This window comes from Macrosteles quadrilineatus, unplaced genomic scaffold (assembly GCF_028750875.1).
Source record: "Macrosteles quadrilineatus isolate MER2022 unplaced genomic scaffold, UCM_ALF_1.0 Scaffold_9__3_contigs__length_116548681, whole genome shotgun sequence".
Classification (NCBI taxonomy): Eukaryota; Metazoa; Arthropoda; class Insecta; order Hemiptera; family Cicadellidae; genus Macrosteles; species Macrosteles quadrilineatus.
In genome coordinates this window covers 54479642-54496036 of record NW_026542602.1, presented here as the reverse complement: position 1 = coordinate 54496036, position 16395 = coordinate 54479642, and the positions used below count along the sequence as shown (strand labels likewise).

Here is a 16395-nt window from a genome sequence, read left to right as displayed (position 1 = left end):
GAAGTAATGTGCAAAACAGTTCCAGGCTAGACTAGTGTCCTAGGATGTGATGGTGGGACATAAAAAAACTGTTTGGTTGACAAGTTTTAATAGAGCAACAATTACACAATTGGTTGATTCACCTGGCTCTAAAAAGGTAAAAAGCGACAAAAATAAATTAAGGCTTCAACAACATTTTGACGGTGATCTCAAATACACTGTATCAGTAATCTGACATACTTTCTCGCCTTATTATGGGCAAGCCGAGGAAAGTATGGTTTTATTGTGTAAAATCACAAAATATGGAGTAGCTCTTTATCCATAGGGGTAGTACCATTCTGAACCATAGGGGTTTGGAATTGTAAGAACCATAAAACACTAAACTTAAATCAAAATCGGTCAAGCTATTTTTTTAGTTTTTTATTTTCTTAACAAGTTACAATAAATGTTTAACCGTAATTTTTACAGAAATGAGGGTTGTACTGTTTTTATTTATTTTTATATAGAGTTAAAAAGACTACAACATATTACATTTTAATCAAAATTGTTCAGGCCATTTTTTGAAAAATTTCATTTTTCCATTATTTTATGTGTTTTTAATGAGAAATTAACCAGAAGAAAAAACACATGGAGATACCACAGATTAGTTAGTACCTACAACCAAATTTCATAAAAATCAGAAAACTTGTGTGGTCTCTGCTCCATACACAGACATCACTTTAAAAACCACTTTATTGGGTTCAGGAAGATCAAAAACGGATATTTTAACCGAAGACTAAAACTAGCACATCCTAGAAATAAACCAATGGCGGAGGGGGCGAAGCCCCAATGGATATAAACTTTAAACTAACAAGTCTTCCTGACCTAGATCTTAAGCTATAGAGTGACACTTTAATTATAAAACTCAGTTAAAGCCTGTAGCCCGGTTCACACGGCCCTAGATCGGTCTTCAAATCCAATGGTGTAAATCCATGCTCCTGGTCACATTTTGGCCCGCGACCAGGTAGGAAGGTCGGGAGAGATTTCCAGCCTATTTAGGGAGGAAAGGTGGGATAGACCAGTCCCTTACACTTCCTCTTGGAACTGCACTTGAAATCCGAATTTCTACACTTAGGCAAATCTCTCTGTCTTGGACAGAGTTACCGTGTGTCTGAGTTACCTTTAAGTATTTCAGGACGTGTTCACTCCCTTTTGCTTCAAGTTTTTATTTTTGTGTTTTCGAAATGGAATTCACTCTACAGATGGAAAATACTTTTTGACTTGCCAATGTGCTACTCCAACAACTTGCCGCTTGAATAAACACGGAGCCATTGCATTACACTTTGAAAACTTCTAAAAACATTTTTAGCTAATAAGGACATTTTTCAACGAAGGAAAGTGACACGCCAAGCGCAGATCGGGTGTAGAGCACGGGTTCGTGTAAATACAATGCTCTGTCGAGCAGGTGAGAATATTGACAGGGCCATCGGGAACGGGATGTATAAACCCTGCTTCAGTAGAACGAGTACAAAAGGGATGTTGCAGAGAAAACCCGTATTGTATCAAGTATAATATAGATTGTAATAATTAGTGCACAGAATAATACTTTGCTGTATTCAAGAGAAACTTTTTTGGTCTGCTTCTCATGAACAGTAGTTTCTCAAGCAGCATAGATACCTTGTGCCAAAACACACATTACAATTTTCTTAAAGATTCCATGAAACGTAGAAGTTGTTTTCTAGTAGGTTTTTCTTACTTTATTTTAGCACCACTTGGGTGCAGGGTGTCCCATCAAGAGGTTGCTATTTTGACGCATCAGACATGCTACAAGCTTAAAACTCCACAGCAGCAACAGATGCTCAGTAGGTAGAGAAAACACCGAAAAGGTTTCACATTCTTTTTAATATGTTGTAAAAAAAAACCAAATTGTTGGAGTGAATACCGCTGTGGGAAGAAAAAGATCCACAAAAGGTGAATATCCTAGACCAGAAGAGACTTTATATTTGGTTTACAACAATACTCCTCATTTATCAAATGTGAAACTTGAATTTTTTCTGCCAAAAACGACATCAAAGTTGCAGCCGCTTGACTAAGGAATCATTAAAAATTACCTAGTATTTCTGAGGAAAACAAACTCTTGACGATTTAAATTTATTTGCTTGGCCCACCAATTACGAATTATCAAGAGTGTACTGTATCAAACTCCCCCACCCACCCACTTTATTCCGACCAATCAGAATAAAATGGTGGATCATTAAAACAAAGGTATGTGTTTGAGTTTTAATATTTTTATTTGCAAAACCATTTCAGATGAACTCTATTTTTTTCATGGTTACTTTAGTTAACAAAATTAAAATAATTATTATTATCGGATAGCTGTCAAATAGTAAATGGAATTAAAACCTTTTTTTATTATTATTATTATTTGTTGTCATGAGACCGAAGCCCCCTGACTGCTTACCCGGTACCTATCCTTCAGGACATACCCGGGCCCCATGATGTAGGCCGAAGCTTACGCATCAACCTTTAGCACATCATGGGCGGATGACTTAAGGTCATCAGGCTCGCCGGCTGCCGAAGCAGACCCTTCGGAAAGAGGGTTGCCCCTCAATCCTATTCAAACTCATATCCTTAAGTCACTGTTCACTTTTTTAATCACAGAATCTTTTTTCTAATTCATTCCTTATATTGTTGCTCTCTGCCATGTACTTATTCATCAGAATCGAAACGAGAGTGTTCAGTGTATTTTTTAATTTTACATATTAATTTATTTTATCTTTAGAGTTTCAATTCTGTAGCGTTTTCGATATGTCTGGTGTAAGTGCAGACAAACCATTAGTGGGTTTTGCAACCTATGTATTGGTTGAATGAATTTCTTGATTGATAGTAACAATTAAAAACTAGCAACCTCTTCGTGGGTCACCCAGTATAGGGGTTTATATTATATACAGTAGGGAGTTAGGGTTTATTTCAGGCATGATAGAAAAGCACTTATCACTGTCAATATTTTTAATCACCATTTTAGGATGTCTTACAAGATTTAAAGAGAATTTCACAAAATCATAAGTCTATGGCAGCAATCTACGCTGAATGCATTGCAAAATTTACCCTTTAAACTCAACATTTTTGGCAGCTCATCATAATATTTTATTTGTGTTTGAAAAATAGAAATACATGTAAGCCTAAGTTAAAAAATATTTAACTGTAAATTATAGCTTTAAAATAAAGAGACTTTATAGTCGCTAAAAATGTTGAATGGTGATTTCTTGAGTTATATTAACATAGGAACAGGTTCAAGATAACTGGTATAAAAAAGAGTGTTTATATCTGCATTTGAGATGAGCTAAAATAATCCTAAGAGTTATCCTGTATTTTCAGATTAGCTTGATCCGTGATTGTACGCCCAAAAGGGACTTTTGTACATCATCAGAATTTAGAACAAACAATACATGAAAAGGAAAATTAGTTTGAAACCATCTTGCTTGAAGGTTTGGTAACTCAAAGACTAAATAACTAAAAACTATGGTAAGTGAAATTATCAAAAGGGAACTAAATGTGTATTGTTTGAAATACTATTCAAATATTGTAGACATAAAATTTAAAAAAAGTTTTTTTTATTTGATCATCATGGAAAATTTTTTAATAGTTTACTTTGTTGTGTCTAATTTCATTTTCATACCTAATTTAAATTTTTTTATATCCATGCTTCATTGCCAAATTTGACTATACATGGAAATTCTAAACATGCCTAACCAAGTTCAAAACAGATTTGAATAACAAAGTTCTTTAGTTAAACTTAGGATTAAAATAAATTTGTGAATACCTATAACCAACAAACAAGATCGTTCTTTGAATCAAACTCTTTCGAGATCAAAATCTAATCTAGAATATCAGTATAAAAATCATCGTAAACCTAAATCAATTTGAGGACTTAAGTAAACAAACACATAAACTTACTTTATATACAACCTATTAGTAACTTTATAAAAATATAAAGTATCCATGAGACACTTAAAAAGCAATATCAGGGAACCTCGATGCTTACAAACTAATGGAAGGATGGTGACGAGCCATGGAACCGCCGCTGTTGCAGTTGAGAGAAAAATAGTTTTTACCACATGAAGTAAAGAAGAAGAATGTTTATAAAGCTTATGGCCAAGATTGTGCGACAAATTCTATAAATCGCAGGTGATACAGCTGGTGGACTATTTTGAGTCGAACCATTTAAAAACTGTGTTCAACTAACAGAGAGGTGGTAGCAGTCTGCTAAGCATGAGTTTTGCATTTCATGCTAAATGTGCGGTTGATTACTGTGTGTGTGAGTGTTAAAGCATTTTTCCTCCCCACAAATAGTAAAATAATAAATTACCATTTCATAATATGGCAACAGTTCTAAGATTTTTAAATAAGGTATTTTGCATTATAAATATCTGTATGAAGTGAAGAACAGTATTTCCTGGCTCTGGCAGTGACAATCAATATAGCTAGTTTTTTACTTAAATATGCGATAACTTTAATTATTTCAATGTTCACGTTTTGATTGCTACTGGAAATTTGGTTTTAAAGTTAGTTTAGTGCAAAAGCGGGTTCCACGGCAATCAATCATATGGCAGGATCAAATTACCCAGAGTGAGGATTCATCACAATCTCAGTCTGACAGTTAACGAACATTAACATGGCACAAACCTAACCTAACCTACGAGATAACAACATATTGTGATGGAATATATGAAAACTTATTTGATATCAAAGTGATGTTTTAGTGGACTCCTTGTTTGTGATACCTCGAGAATAGACAATTCAGAATTTTGGTAAAAAATGAATGGATACATTCAAAACCACGCATTATGTGTAAAAAATTTGTGAAACAGTAGGATACTGAACAATAATGGAGCACCAAAAACAATAAATGCAACAGTGTTAGATTAACTGTATCTCATTTGATAATAGGCTACGAACAAACAAGGTAGGTGTGGTAGGAAAATCATACAAACGTGAACTTTCTAACCATCCGAGGCCACAAAGGATTCGAAACGGGAGGGAAACGTTGAGAATTGTTATCTAATGTGAGGTTCAAGAGAAATCAAAAGTGGATTCCGGTATATTTTACATGGTTTCAAATCAGAATTTTAAATCTTCTTTAGCTTCCTCAGTTTAAATGGTCAAAGCTACCCTTAAATTCAACACGCATATGTTTAGAACAAACCGATAAACTAACGGGTATTTAAAAGAGAGCACCATGGCTTGCATAAATTATCACAACTTACCAATCGCTCACTCTGGGAACGTAGAACTAACAACAACTAGCCGACTTACGTATGAACGAGAAACTTAAAACAACACAATAACAACTGAGTATTATACCGCCTCAATGTACATTAAAATTGCGAGACAAGAAAAATGGTAATAGGTGGAATTCCATATGTGAAAAATAGAATGAAAGAGGTTCCACAACAAATTTAGTTAAATTGCATATTTTAAAACTGAAACTGTTAATGACTTTTGTATTTGAAATTTTGTTTTAAGTAAAGGTTTTAAGAGATCCTGTTGTGGATTAAGAAACAATCAAGATTATATATTTTTACAGTCATGTGAATTTAAGCTAATGGTAACTTTACCCAAATTAAATAGTTTTCTATGTACCATAACAAACAATGGAAGAAGAAAAAAACATTGGATCACCTACAAAAAGATATTTTTCAAACATGGAATCCCAAATTTATGAACACGTAAACCTACATGCTCTTTCACTTACTAATCTTACAATATCATTCTAAAGTAAAAATATTTCTTGAGCTTTGTACAATACTTAAGATTAAGATAAAACATTAACAGTCTAAAATTTTACAATAAAATACTGTGAATTATTTACAAGGATATAACGTCTTTTTATAAAATATATACACATTGTGTGGTGGCAGTTCATTGCACAAAGATTTCCTAGAATGGTAAGTACTAAGTGTAAATCTAGCATCATGGCCTACAACTGAATAAAACTTTATTAAGGAGCGAGTTTAACAATGCTGTCACTTTCACATGTAACTTAGTTGTTATAATTCCCAATCACAAAAGAAAAATATTATTTTTTATAACCTTATTTAGATTAAATGTATAAAATCTGTAAAATACTGTACATACGATAAGTGGTAGTTTCCAAATGGTGTGTAATATTTTCTCTGTACTGTGGTCATCATCCGAATGTTTATACTTTGTACTGTGTTTAGACCGTATATTAGCTTTATTTTAAACATATCCTCTGATTCTTTGTTTAGTTTACATTTACGTCAATATTTAGTAACCATCATGGCAACCCATGAGGCCAGTGTTAAAATGTAAAAACTTTGAGTTGCTTTTTTTTTAATTATATAGGCATTATCAAAAATTTAAATTGATTTGTCTTAAAACTTCCAAACATTTGTCGAAACAACCTTAGTAAGTTTTGCTAAAGCAGTATATTCAGTGATAGTGTTAGAAAGTTTGCATTGAAGCCGATCCCAAAGAGCTTCGCTTCGCTCCGTTAAACAAAGCGATTAATTTTGTATCATTATGAATCCTTATATTAAGGATCTTCCTTATTTACCAAGTAAATAAAAAATATACATACTGTATTCAATTTGAAATAACTTGATTGCACTATTAATACATTTTAACAAAAATAAATAGTAGTGGCACCAATAAAGATTTGTAAAATAAAGGTATTTGCATTTAAATCAATGAAATAGCAGGTCAAGAAGCATAACAAATTTGTATCTTTTAAACTTAATAAAATTAGAGACGATACAATCACACTTTAACTCTATAACAACTTAATATTGCACGTTTTAAAACACTGTCACCACACTTTAAACAACATATAAACAATTTAAAATATTTTAAAACTGAAACAACTCTAAAATATTGGCAAGTATCTCAAACTTGGATAAAACTATTTTGATTCACTTAAAGTGAACTTATAAATCAAATAGTATACCGTATTTTAAAGCTATAAAAGTGTCTAGGTAAACCTAATTCGATATTACATAATAACCCTGTCTTTTAACGTCTTTACCTAATAATATAAGAGGACAGTCTTCACAATATTTACGTTTGTGAAAATCTTGGATACCCCGACTTCCTTCTCACAGGCACTAACTTATCCTAGAACTACCAATAGAATATGGTTCTTCTGATATCACACGTTCACATATTGCTCGTAGTGCTGTTAGCACCGTAAGTTAAACTATTTCAAATCAGTCTAAATCCTAAATATTTGATGCAGATGGTTAAAATATTATTTGAGTGTATGTAGTTGCAATATCACAATGAGATGGGATTAAGGAGAGTATTTCTAAGTTTCAGTCACCTTATTGGTAGTGAATTTCACAACTCTTTTACTAATGTTATATGAAATGTGTTTAACTTAATATTACTCGTTTAGAACAGATCATTTTATTAAAAAATACAGAAACTAGTTAAAGTTTTACAGGTACTGTAATTTGATTACAGGTACTAAAGAATATCCCAAACTATTTAGATAAAAATCTTAAATTTGTATTTAAAATTAAACTATTAGTCTAAGATTGTTCAAGCAATAGTTGCAACTCACAAATTTTGTATCTCTCTCATAAAATTCTGGTTACTTGTAAAACTGGGTATATTACTACACAAAATTTAGACATAAATATTTTTGCATTTTAAAAGCGCCTTTTATGTGATGGTATGACAAATTATAGATCTAAATATTTGTGATTTCTAAGGGCCAGCAAGGAAGAGCATCGAAGGGTTTACTGTCAGTCTCGGCCACTAGTCATTGGACCACAGTGGGGGTGGGGGGCAAGGAGGGGGGAGGCTTAAAGTCCTGCATTTGGGGGGAGGGAGCGTACTGGTAGACTGGGGCGCTTGAGTAGCACTGCGGGAAGTAAAGTTCCGGTTTAACCACAGTGTTGACGGTAACGTTAGGGGACGCTCTTTGCTTCACATCCATTCTGCGTTTGCTGGCGTGGGGGTTCATATGGTTCTCGATGTGCCTCTTCACCTCCTGATCAGTCGCGAAACGTCTTCGGCAGTTGGGCATGGGGCAACAAAACGGCCGGTCGCCCTGATGCGTTCGCGTGTGTTGGTCGAGAATGGCCTTCTGCCGGAAGTCTTTCCCACACTGGTTGCACTTGTAAGGCTTTTCGCCGGTGTGTATCCGGACGTGCTGGTTGAGGATGGTCCTCTGACGGAAGTTCCGGCCACAGTATATACAAGCGTAGGGCTTCTCGTTAGTGTGGATGCGCAGATGTTGCGTCAGATGCGATTGTTGTCGGAACCGTTTCCCGCACTCGCCGCACGGGTAGGGTCTGGACTCTATGTGTATACAGCCGTGTTGCAGTAACGTTGACTTCTGTTTGAACTCCTTCTGGCAGATCGGACAACGCACGTAGAGTGGCATGCCGGCGCTGCGGCCGTGTTGTATCACATCAGGCAACATCTTGCCTTGACCAAACACGCCATGTGTCATCCCTGCAATCACATTATTAAGTTCTTTATTTCTTAGAATCAACATCTCTTTTACAGTTATGATGAGCAAGCAAAATAACAGGTTATACAGTAGAACCTGGAAGTGTCACAGGAGGATTAGGAAAAGTCTTATTATCGAGGGGATCTTCTTGAGGGTTGTGTTATTAAGATCATTTCGGCCAGCAGCCGTGTCGTCAAGGCTGATAAAAGCACCGAGCATTTTTATAATGTGTATTGTGCATTTTAGGGTTTGGACAATTTCAACTGCCATAGACACAATAAATATATTTTAAAATAGCTTCCTATCATAAAAAGGTATAAAAAGCGCACCAACAAGTAATTTGACTAAAGTAATCGCTGCAAATATCATTGTCGTAAGTAATGGCTTCTATTTCATCGTTCTAGATTATATAACTTCATCTATGGTTCTAGTGTGTACATTTAATTTGCTCAAATTTAAATAATTTTTGATGAACTTGTGGTATAGAAAATAGTTTTAAAAAACCCTGACGAATTGTTATTGTGCGTCTTTTTATTTTCCTATAATAAATTGCTTTAAGTTTTAATATCAATCAATCCTTTGAGTAAAACCAAGAAACTATTATATGAGTACTAGAATAACATCTAAAATGTCTTTAAAAGCTACAAACCCAAAAAACTATGTGATTTTAATTATCTTTACTGTTATAACATTTTCTTTACTCCCAACACACAAATTACTTTACTAAGGGAGTTTGAAAAATTTTACTAATTTCAAACTTACCTTTGGCATCTTTGAAGTACGCAGGAAACTGGTTGTCAGGAGAAAACCCTTGAATGTCTCCGTTCTCGTAGCCTTGTTCCTTCTCCGAGGGGAACGGAACGTCCTGGGGCCACAACTGTCCGTTCTTGTAAACCAAGTGCGGACTGACGTCTGTAACATTACAACATCGTTAGTCCGTCCATCATTGCAAACACAGACTTACTTTATACACTTTGTAATCTATAGAAATTCTTCAATAAAAGTAATCAGTAAGTAATGTTACATAGTCAACTTTTTAAATTGTCAAGTGTAAGAGTTACAGTATAAGTATTATAACAATGTCACATTATATTTAGTAGGAAAATATTAAAGACCTAGATCTTTTAAGATTTCTAAAATTATGAATGTGACTGAGATGACTAAAAAACATCAACAGAGAAAGCCATCTTATTAAAATTTTACACTTTGGGCGGTAAAATATATGTCTTTAAAGTTTTAGCACAAAAATCATTGCATTTCTTCTAAAAGATTCTAGGAAAATACTATCTCAAAACAATTTGAGTAATTTTTATAGTCAAAATGATATTTTTGACTTCAAATCCCTCATTAAACTAGCCTATACAATTCAACAGAAAACACAACTTTTACCTAAGACGTTCATGCATCAACTAACAAAAAAACCATCTTTATTTGTTAATTTGTTCATATAGACAGAAAAAAATGCTCATTCTTTATGTCGGGAGCAAACTGAAACTGACCTTAATCAGGAATTAGTGATGAAAACTACATATTATGTGTTATGTTGGAAAGAAAATGGCAATAATTTTTGGTATTTGTACACAACACTAATTTTTGTTGTTCTATTAAATGGATTGTCGTACCAATTGTATCAAACCAATACAATTTATCAAATTCACTTACCTATTTTAGCTCATCAGGACGGTAAGCAATAAATGTATTTTTGAAAATGTTAATCACGAGCTTCAAAGTGTTGTTTCGACTAAATTTATATTTTCCATAAAATAAACGAGTAATGAATGTGAAAAGGGATTTAAATTGTATTTACTCAAATCCTTCTCATTTTGTGCACTCAAGAGAGATCAAAATACTATCAAGGGCTGTTCCTAACACAATTTCAACAGTAGAAAATTGTAGTCTTAAAATTGCATTTTTATGTAAGGAGTTGTCACAAATCTAAACATGTTCAAGATTGGACTTGAATTCCTAGTTTATCTCCTAAATTGTAGTTTTTACTGTGAAAGGTAAAAAGTACCTAGCAGAAACTGTTTCTATTATGTCTGTTTATAATCAATGGCTAATTTACTCATTCATTCACTGTCATACTGAACCTCAAAAAACGTCTTCCCATCCACACTACCCCTGAAATATGCCGAATTAGCCTATTATTATCATAGTAAAAAACCAACCGACTGTCCGTAGCACAAAATCTTGAATGTTTCAATTCTTTATTAGATTGAAAAGGAAATCTACAAAAATCATTTTATTTGAAAATCTCTTTATCAAAAAACTCTTTATCGAGGTAGGCCTACACAAATTTTTTCATTGAAAGAAAGTCACAAAGAGTCGCAAATCGATGATGATTAGTTTATGCTACTGAAACAAAATATCTTCGATTTGAAACCACGAATCAAGGAATAAGTCAAAAGCATTTGTGTGTAAGATTATTTAATGAAACAATAGCCTTTAAACGAAGGGTAATGACAAATGACTAATATATTACATTTCCTTCTGAGATTACGTAAAAATAGTCTAGCCTTAAAATTGGTAACTAATGTTGAGCTTGGTAACTATAATCTCCAAAATATTTCCAACAGTTAATTTTGAAATCCACACGCTGTGTCACAGCTGGATTGATAGCTGAGGAAAAAGCTGATGGAAGGATGGAGAAAATCAGGATGTATAGAGAAAGGATGGATAGACAGGACTACTGCTATGAGCCTGAACAGTAGGGAGGACCGGGGGGTGTTGAAAGAGAGAGGATTTGGAAGGAAAGGAATAGGGAGGAAAGAGGAAGCTAATCAAGGGTTGGCTCGCCTTGGTGCGTTCGGACGTGCTGATTCAGAATGGCCTTTTGCCGGAACCGCTTCCCACACTCAGGGCAGCCGAAGGGCTTCTCACCCGAATGAATGCGCAGGTGTTGATTGAGGATCGCTCGCTGCCGGAAGGTCCTCTCACAGTACACGCAGGCGAAGGGCTTCTCGTTGGCGTGTATCCTCAAGTGCTGCGTGAGGTGCGACTGCTGCCTGAATCGTTTCCCACACTCCGTGCATCCGTAGGGCCTCGAGTCCGTGTGTATACGCTCGTGCTGCAAAAGCGTTGATTTCTGCTTAAAGTCTTTCCCACAGGTGAGACACTTGAAGAGCCGAAGTTCAGATTTTCCCAGTTTTCCGTTGACAGTCTGCTGGTTGACGAGGTCCGGCATGTTGGAGAAGTCGTTGGTCGCGTCCACCGCATTGAGCGTTGTCAGCATGACTCCTGGCTGCTTGAGATACGACATGAAGCTGCCCGGACTGAGCATGTGTGGCCGGGTGTAGTACTGGGACATGTCCGGCTGCATGGAGAAGCACTGTCTGTCCGGCTCCAGCAGTCCATTGGGTGAATGTTCTTGTTGCGTTTGCTGAGGTTGCACTACTAGTTGTTGAACTGCTAGTTGCTGATGTACTTGCACTGGGTCTTGTTGCACCTGAACTTGCTGACTTTGCAACGTCGTCTGTTGCTGAGGTAACATATCTTGTTGCATCTGTTGCATATCCTGAGTTTGTATCGACTGTGTTTGTTGTAATGATTGACTTTGCTGTATTGCTTGTGTTTGTTGTATACTTTGTGTCTGTTGTATACTTTGTGTCTGTTGCTGAATACTCTGTGTTTGCTGCTGCATAGTTTGCGTTTGTTGGATCGTTTGGGCCTGTTGTTGCTGACTCTGCACCATTTGTTGTTGGACGACCGACTGATTGACTAAGTCGTCTTCTTGTTGTGATGTTCCATTCACTGAAACAAAATATTTAATTAAAATAAATAATTAACGAAATAAATAATTAGTAACTTAGTTCTAAAATATTTGCAGATGTTTTTTATACTAACTAATTAATTGTTGAGATGAGAGACAAGTAAAATTGGATTGTCGGTTATGAGCTGCAATTCATTGGACACTCTTGCTGCTGCCCGATTAATTTCCTCCCTTAATTTGTCTTAGGCATAAATTAATGAGATTAATGATGGCACAAAAGACGCTATAGTTGACAATAGGTTGTACTTTCAACTTGGCTGGTTTAATAAGTTGGTATAGGCTATTCTGTAGAAATTAGTAATTTACTTCAACGGTCTATAGGTGCCTCAATTCAACCACATCCATTTTTGTTCTAACTTTACAATTTCATAGGTGTAGTTACAACTTTAAATAAGGATGGAATTTCAACTTCTAAAGACACCAGAGCAGCAAACAGCAACAGCAAAGAGGGTCAAATTTTGGTAATATCATCCTCTGGATTGCACATTGACATCAAAACACAAAATATGTTTTAAGAAGCATAATTTTGCCCCAAATATGATAATTTTGGACTCCTTCTGCATTTATTTACATTGCTCAATCTGGCAACACTGACTTCTATCCTTAGTCAAAGCGAATACAAACCTTATAAGAAGTGAAATGCTCATGTTGAAAATTCAGCCTAGGATTTTTGAATTTTGGCAAGTTTTTGGGTGGCCACTTTGTAGGTTAGGCACTACTATTGCGTCGATGGGACCCCACAGCAGTGTGAGTGAGAAAAGAATCGGCGTAGGGAGGGAGGCGAGAGAGAAACGCCTCCCTAGTTAGCGCTTACCTAGTGACGGCCGCGCAAAGCTCATTTAGCCGGCAAAATCCAGTCTGACTTTTTCCCATACAGCGTTTTGCTTCTTACAAGGTTTGTATTCATTGGTCAAAGATTATATTCAGTTCTGATGGTACTTACCCTGCAGTGTATGGTTGACAGGCTCGGTGTACGGGGAGGGCGTAGGAGCCTCGTGAGGATGAGGAGTGACAGGAGGACTGCCAGAGCTGGATGAGCCCTGCGGGGGTATGTATGTGTCCCCCACCCCCACTGTGGGGGTCCCCCACTGCATCCCTGGCAACTGCATGCCGCCCCGCTCCATCCCATCCTTGTACAGCACATAGGGAGCTCCTGTGTCTGGAAATACAACAATCAGTTAGACTCTTCCTTCTTAAAATACAAGTTAACTTACAGTAGCCTAAAACCTTCTTCACCACGCCCAATCAGATAGAAACTTTTAGTAAAAAGTTAGAACAGTTGAAAAAAAGCTATGCACCAAGGAACTGTCTGCCGTGGCGTGGGTAAAGATAAAGTTGAAATCTTGTAGGTTAGGCCTATCACTTAATAATCATAATTTCATAAGTATGGTTGTCGATTGGTTTTTATTGAATTATCTACTGAATTATTTGCCAAATGCTTTGAGCCATCACTTAGGGTGTGTTGATAGCCTAGTGGTTAGCGTCTTGGAATTTGGTACGAGAGGAATCAGGTTCAATCTTCACAACACATTCACAATTTAACTTTTACGCGTTTGGACTGACTTCCCTTAAAAACCTCAGTAATAATATTTTTACAAAACACCATAGGCAAAGATTGTAAAATTGAAGTTTAATTTTAAAATTTTGAATTTTTTGTAGGTCCTAAAGGGGAGTACTGTTTTTTCTTAAAAAAAGTAGGAGAAACCATAGGCCTGCGTTTGCATGTGACATGCTATGGGCCCAAGAGATTATTGCGCCCCCAACAAACCTAAAACCTCTTGTGTTCCAGGGCCCTGGTCCACCGAGTGGCATAAGTTAAGTTACACTTTAAATCTGGTCTCTAATTATAATTTGATTGAATTTAATTTTCATAGAATTTTTAATTCATCTTTGCTTTTAGCCATGGGACATTGGTTTTCTAGGGTAGTGGAATTTTTGGGGGTTATGATATTAATTAAAGAGTCCCTGCCAACAGCCAAAATTAGTGGCTGGTAGAGGGTCAACTCAGAATTTAGTTTTTATCGAACTGAATACTTATCAGACGTAAGTTACCCTAAGATTAGCCTACTGTACAGTTTATGTCAAGATGATAAGGTCATTAGTGTAACTTATCTTTTTGTTTTCCAACTTATTAAAATACCGGGTACAGTTTCTTAACTGGGCTTTGCTAATATTGATTGAAACTATCAAATTGAAAATATTGATTAATAATCGATAGGCTACCTTTGAATTTTTGATGCTGACCCTGGTATGGCCTAGGTCTTCGTAATGTTATAGATACAGCACACCTCCAGTTTGAGCTTAATACTTTGTGCTGGCTAGGGGTTAGTCATTAGATTTGACTAAAGTTTAAGAATAACCATCTAGGCTAGCTAACTTAGGAATGTTTCATTTTTAAATCTGGCTAGGCCTAAATCAGTTTATACTTAGGCTATTAATAAGTCTGACTCGAGAATACATTTCAATAACTATGTTGAGCTCTTGACTATATTAAATAAATATTAGATAGAATGAATCAACTAAATACAACATTTAAGGGAGAGGAATGTATTTAAAACTTGTTTAAGTTAAACACTAACCCAGCTGCATTCCTGTGTAAGGGGAGGGATGAATTATGATATAGGTGACAGCCATTACAAAAGGCAAAATCACATTTTACCGCCCAATATTTTGCAATAACTCACGGAATTCATGACAAATTTGTAGTGGCACATTTTAAAAACCAATTTTAATTCACAGCTTACTTTACACAGACAGAGGTTATTACACATTATCGATTTGTTTACCTAGTTCATTTCAGCTAATACAGTACCGGGACACGGGAAACGTCTTGCGCGTAAGTCGTCTGCTACACAGCTGGCTTGTGGCTAGTGCCATGTATACCAACAAGACAGTAGACGTACGTTTTCCATACTATAAAAAACTAAAACCACTAACTGTCAACATAAACTGTAAAATATATAATTAATTTAATATATACTGACTACATTACATTTATCCTGTTAATTACACCCCAAGTTAAACACTGAAAAAAAATCTAACTCAAATTTGTTTTGTTATTGTTTTATTGAATTATCTATGTTATAGCATAGATAAAACATACTCCCTTGTGTTGGTTAGTCTATAGTTATAGTCTCATGTAGTGAGCTTATTAGTAAATTATTGCTACATTTTACTAAAATAGTTTATTTTATGTTACTTTCAAAAACAAAATTTCTCACTTCTTCTTTATACATAAAATATTTGTAAAACGTTGTATCCGTTTTATAAGAGTAAATAAATAGCTCAACTCACATTGACTTTGCTCTAAATACCAAACCTATTTTATTGCTCAAAATCATTAACTTTATGCCTATGATATTAGCGTATATACCGTACAAAAAATATTAACAATACACCAACAGTTCCTAGTTTTTTGTGTTTTGTCTCAGTAGTCAGGGGCTTGGTTTTGGTTGGAAAAGAATCACGCAAATAGCACTGACAGTCCAACAACTTTGTTTCGTTCAACCATAAAGGACTAATTAACATCTATGGCTATTATTTCAATACCTTGGGCGATGCAGTACATGAACTGGCGAGGCACCTTGAGGCCCGCGGCCAGGCAGGCGGCGAAGGAAGCCGAGAAGTTGATGGCCATGTCATCACCGCCTTCTCCTACAACAAAACATGCCCTCAGATGAAATACAATAAATAAGATATCCTGAAGGCAAGGAATTAGTTCCGGTACAGGTAAGTAATGTCAGTTATGTGGATAAACAGTAGTTACAATTTCCTTCAAAGCTTAGTTAAGATAAATATATTTCAATATAAAATACCTATTGTATACCGGTACTTTAAAATAATCATTGTGATATCACCACAGTTAAAAATATGCCATAAGTACACACCAATAATTATCTTCAATAATGAGTGATTATTTAAACAGTTTCACGGACAAGTAAAATCAATCATTATCTTTTCAACTGTCATTGACAACACTATAAGAACCAGACCTCCTCCTCCAATATATACATATTTTCTAAAACTTCTTTGGTACATATAATATCATATAGGTACGTATTTTAATTTTTGTTTGTCTATTGTGTGTTGTTTGTGTATTGTATTGTATACGGCAATACTACACGTGTAATTACAGTTAAAATATATCATTTGTACTATATGTCACTCTACTCTTATTTAATTTAAG

The 16395-nt window shown here is 35.3% G+C and overlaps 1 protein-coding gene across 3 annotated transcripts in view; it reads right to left on the bottom strand.

Moving 5' to 3' along the window:
- Nucleotides 1-2959: 2959 nt before the first annotated feature.
- The window catches only part of LOC129002031 (zinc finger protein ZFP2-like), a 32549-nt gene continuing 19113 nt past the window's right edge, over nt 2960-16395 (bottom strand). The window contains exons 2-6 of one of the 3 annotated variants that reach the window (XM_054429530.1): nt 15759-15863; nt 13153-13368; nt 11237-12190; nt 9203-9352; nt 2960-8442 (exon numbers count right to left, since the gene is read on the bottom strand). In XM_054429530.1, coding sequence (XP_054285505.1) covers nt 7745-8442; nt 9203-9352; nt 11237-12190; nt 13153-13368; nt 15759-15846 — 2106 coding nt within the window. In that variant the 5' untranslated portion in view covers nt 15847-15863 and the 3' untranslated portion in view covers nt 2960-7744. Of the gene's footprint in view, nt 8443-9202; nt 9353-11236; nt 12191-13152; nt 13369-14788; nt 15011-15758; nt 15864-16395 lie in introns of those variants that run through there. The other 2 variants (XM_054429532.1, XM_054429531.1) reach the window with 2 other exon arrangements.